This window comes from Elephantulus edwardii, unplaced genomic scaffold (assembly GCF_000299155.1).
Source record: "Elephantulus edwardii isolate Elephantulus edwardi_28Jun2011 unplaced genomic scaffold, EleEdw1.0 scaffold00279, whole genome shotgun sequence".
Classification (NCBI taxonomy): domain Eukaryota; kingdom Metazoa; phylum Chordata; class Mammalia; order Macroscelidea; family Macroscelididae; genus Elephantulus; species Elephantulus edwardii.
In genome coordinates, this window is record NW_006400029.1 from 863,028 (window position 1) to 867,673 (window position 4,646).

Genomic DNA, 4,646 nt, shown 5'->3' on the forward strand with positions numbered 1-4,646 from the left:
ATGCAGTGTTCCCTTGCTCTGTTGTGACGACTGCCTCCTGGTCCAAGTATGAGTTTCGCATTAGAACGATCAAGTGTTCTGGGATTCCCATTCTTCTGAGAGTCAGCCACAGTTTGTTATGATCTACACAGTCAAATGCCTTTGCATAGTCAATGAAACACAGATAGACATTCGTCTGGTATTCCCTGCTTTTAGCCAAGATCCATCTAACATCAGCTATAATATCTCTAGTACCACGACCCCTTCTGAAACCAGCCTGGACTTCTGATAGTTCTCTGTTGATGTGCTTTTCCAGTCGTTTTTGGATAATCTTCAGTAAAATCTTGCTTGCATATGAAATCAGTGAGATTGTTCTGTAGTTTCCACATTCTGTTCGGTCACCTTTCTTTGGGATACTACTAAGGGAAATACTATTAACTAAGGGAGCTCTTGTAGTCTAGTGTTACAGAGTAGTGTTGTCAATCCAAAGACCCATGGTACAAATTCACCAGTAATCTCCAGTGAAATCTACTACCTCTGAAAACTTCAGTTGAGGGCCAGCTATAAGTCATTTCCACCTCTATGGCACATAACAACAACTATTAATAAAATAATAACCTAAAATAAATATAAAGCAAGAAAATTAACACTATGCATTAAACATTGTATTTATAACTGCATTTGTGTAAAAACAATATTAAAATACAGACTTCAAAATATTTATGAAAAGGAAAAATAGAATTCTTAAGTAGAAAATTAAAGAAGTATACACACAAGGCTATCCATTTTTATTTCCTCACAGAATAAAAAAGAAAGAAAACTTATCTTCTTAAAAGTATATACTAAAGACACAAATGAAAAGAACTACTTACTGTTTTTCAAGATGAAGAGTGTATGCTTTCCCATTAATTTCGATAACATAAATGATCTATAACAAGGTATTCAGAGAGAAGATATTTACTCATAGTTCCAAATACATAGTGAGGGAAGGGAAAAAATCAATATTTTAGAGCAAATTTTTTTCAATACTTATGTAACTTTTGCTATAACAAAATTATATTTACAGATATATCAATCTTCTTTTCAATCTTAAGGTCTTTTTCCAAAGAGTGGCCCTTCATAACAAAATGACTAAAATAAATGAGATGAGGTCGTATCATCTTAACCTCTAAGGAGTACCTTGGCTTCACTTTCTCCAAGACACATTATGTTTGTTCATTTGGTGATCCATGTGATATTCAGTAATCTTCTCCAACACCAAAGGCATCAATCATTCTTTTGTCATCCCTATTATTGTCCAACTTTCAGATGCATAGCAAATAATTGAAGAAACCACGACTTGAATCAGAGGCACATTAGTCTTTAAACTGAAATTGTTGTTCCTTAACACCTTGATGATGTCCTGACAGTAGATTTTCCCAGTGTAACAGATCTTTTTATTTCTTGATTGCTGGTACAAAGGTTGTTGATTGTGGAGCCAAGCAAGAAGAAATAATTGACAAACATGGATAGTCTTTTCTCCATCCATCACGTTGTTGTCTGTTCGCACAGTGATGGGAGGATTTTTGTCTTTTGCTACTGAGATACAATGCCTATTGAAAGCTGTAGTCTTTTATCTTCTGCAGCAAGTGCTTCAAGTCTCCTCACTTTTAGCAAGCAATACAGTGTGATCTGCATAACACACATTGTTAATAAGTCTTCTTCCTCTGATCCTGATGCCACATTCTTCCTCATAAAATCTATCCTTGTCAATGATTTTTCTCAGCATACAGATTGGATAGGTATGGAGATAGAATATAGCCCTGATGCATATCTTCCTGTATTTGAAACCATGCTCTGAACAGCTTCTTGGTCTATGCATAAGTTTCATATGAACACAACTAAGTGTTCTAGTATTCCTGTTCTTCTCAATGTTAGCCGTATTTGTTATGATTCATAGTCAAATAATTGTCTTTGATGGTCAAAAAAAATACATGTATACATCCTTCTGGTATTCTCTGCATTCAGTCAAGATCCAGTTAACATCAATGATGATATACCTGCTGTCACAGCCTCTTTTAAATCCAGCTTTAATTTCTGGCAATTCTCTATCAATGTACTAATCCTAGAGTATTTTTATTATCTTCAGAAAGATTTTGTTTGCCTCTATGATTTGTCAAACCTATTCTTAAGATTTTTTTTTAAAATTTTTGTGGCATAGACTCAAGATTGTATTTTGGTTCTTATGAACTTGTTTTAATTTTCTTCAGCTTCAGTTTAAACCTGTACATAAATAATCAACCGTCTGTTCCACAGTCAGCTTCTGGCCTGATTTTGACTGCTGATATTAAGCTGCCTCAACTATTTCTCCCCCCACGCCCGATGTAGTCATTCCGATTCCTCTGCTGTCCATTAGGTTAGGTAAAAACTGCTAATCTTGAAAAATAGATTGAAGTTTTCAATGAGTTAATTTTACTAGAATCCATGATCAACACCCATAGTGGCAGCAGTTAAGAAATCCAAAGGGGTGTTGCATGGGGAAAATCTTCTGTCAAAAACTTCTATAAAGAAAAGAGCTAAAGAGTAGAGAACATAGGGTTAAAGACTAAGATGCACCTAACCCAAGCCATGGTATTTTTAATGCTCCCTAGGCATATGAAAGTCAAATAATGAATAAGGAAGACCAAAGAACATCAACAACAACATTAAATTGGTATTAGAAAAGAGTTTAATAACCATAAGGACTGCCAACAAAACTAAAAAATCTTTCTTAGAAGAAGTGGAACCAGGGTGTACCTTAGAGTCAAGAACAATGAAACATGATATACTTGGGGCATGTTATCAGGAGGGGCCAGTCTTTGAAAAAATACATCATGCTAGGAAAGGTAAGGTCAGCAAAAAAAGAGTACAACCCTTCTGGTGATGGACTAAGATAGCTATTATAACAAGGAGATTAAGGATGGGAGGGATTGTTGCACAGGATCTGTTGTTCATGGGTTGGCTCTAAGTCATGGTTGACTTTTGTTGTTGTTGAGTACTGCTGAGTACCGTAGAGTCAGAACCAACCCAAAGCTGACCCTCCGGTGGGTTTTCAAAGGCAGTTAATCACACGAGAGGAGAATGCCCATCCTTTTCCCAACGAGCAGCTGGTAGATTCAAACCACATGCCTTTGAAACTACAGCGCAGCCTCTTACCACTCGGCCACCAGAGCTCCCATGGTTGACTAGATAGTACATTAACAGTGACAACAATAAATATTGAGGCAGCTTTAAATCAGAATTATGCTATTTATAAAATTTTTAAAAATAAAGATATTTTTATCTTTGTCAACTAACTGTAAAAAATGTGGCTATAAAACAAAACCAAGTTTCAAGGAAGAAAATAATAGAAGAAGAAGGACAACTTTATTCTCTTGGTGACATAAATATAGGCCCTAACGGGTTTCTTATATTTCCAAAATTCATTGGTAAGGTTTCTAAAATATTACCATTCTCAAAGTCATCATAAAACAAATTTAAAGAACTAAATGATGCAAAGGTACTGATAAAATGTGTAAATATTTTTTTCTTAAAGTTGTTTAGTTGTGGCCCAACTGTCAGACTTAAAACCGAGATAAAATTATAGAAATTAGCTACCACCTAGTAGTCTGTTACAGCATCTTTGTTGTGTGTTGTGTAATTGATTCTGACTCAAGGATTCAATTCAGTTTCTCCCATCTTAAAAGATTTTCCTATGTGCTACTGATCTTTAGATAGCAATTGTTCCTTGCCAAATAGCTATCACAGGATTCAGTAAAACAGAATATTTTCTAATGATCATTACCTGAGAATTGCAAAACCTACATAAAATTATAACACACAGCAGGATAGCTTTAGATATATGCTAACCTCTCAATGTGGTGCCTGTAATTTGGTTAGCAATCATTGCTGTAAGCCTAACATTCTTTGGGCATATTATCAGATAAACTAATTCAAACGTTACCAAAAAAGAGATTTAGTAATTACACGTGTTTGTGAAGTATCACCGTCTTTAGTATCTGTCCAAATCTTCTGTGGTATTGTAATTTGCAGAAATGGTGTTTCAGAATCTACAATAAAGAAGAGATAGGAACATTTCCCAGAATTCTTATTCTTGCCTTTTTTTTTCTGAATACCTTATTTTCTCATCACCCTTTTATCTAATTAAAAGACAGACACACACACACACACACACACACACACACACACACACACACACACCCAATATAGTTAATTCAGGAAGCTACTTCTCTAGAAGACGAAGTATGGACATAGATAGGTCTCTGGACCTCACCCACACTCACTCCTCCCCCACTTGCTCAGGAACTGGTTGCCTACTCAAGATAGTTATTTGTTCCAGTCTCACAACAAACCTCCCTACATCTTTCCTCCGCCCAGTACTGAAACAGGGCAACGGGTCTTTCCTCAATCTCTCCATGAAAGATCTCAGATTCTTTCCAACCCAGAGCAAGAAAAGGATGCCCGCCCACACCCTGGGCCCCGAGTAAGGCAGCTCTTCCAAGAAGTAGGGCACATCACCTACTCTGGTCTGCAGAGGTCAGCCGGCCAAGGCCCAAGAGGAGCAGCAAGAGAGGCAGCATTGCGTGGCCAGCTGACCTGCTTCTACTCAGAGACCCTGACAGTTGGGGATTGAACGGTGGCAGCTCGCG

The 4,646-nt window shown here is 36.8% G+C and overlaps 1 protein-coding gene across 1 annotated transcript in view; it reads right to left on the reverse strand.

Moving 5' to 3' along the window:
* Nucleotides 1–4,577, reverse strand: part of LOC102846493 (disintegrin and metalloproteinase domain-containing protein 18-like) — a 198,917-nt gene extending 194,340 nt beyond the window's left edge. The window contains exons 1-3 of the mRNA XM_006900303.1: nt 4,520–4,577; nt 3,964–4,046; nt 852–907 (exon numbers count right to left, since the gene is read on the reverse strand). Coding sequence (XP_006900365.1) covers nt 852–907; nt 3,964–4,046; nt 4,520–4,577 — 197 coding nt within the window. The remainder of the gene's footprint in view (nt 1–851; nt 908–3,963; nt 4,047–4,519) is intronic.
* Nucleotides 4,578–4,646: the final 69 nt, after the last annotated feature.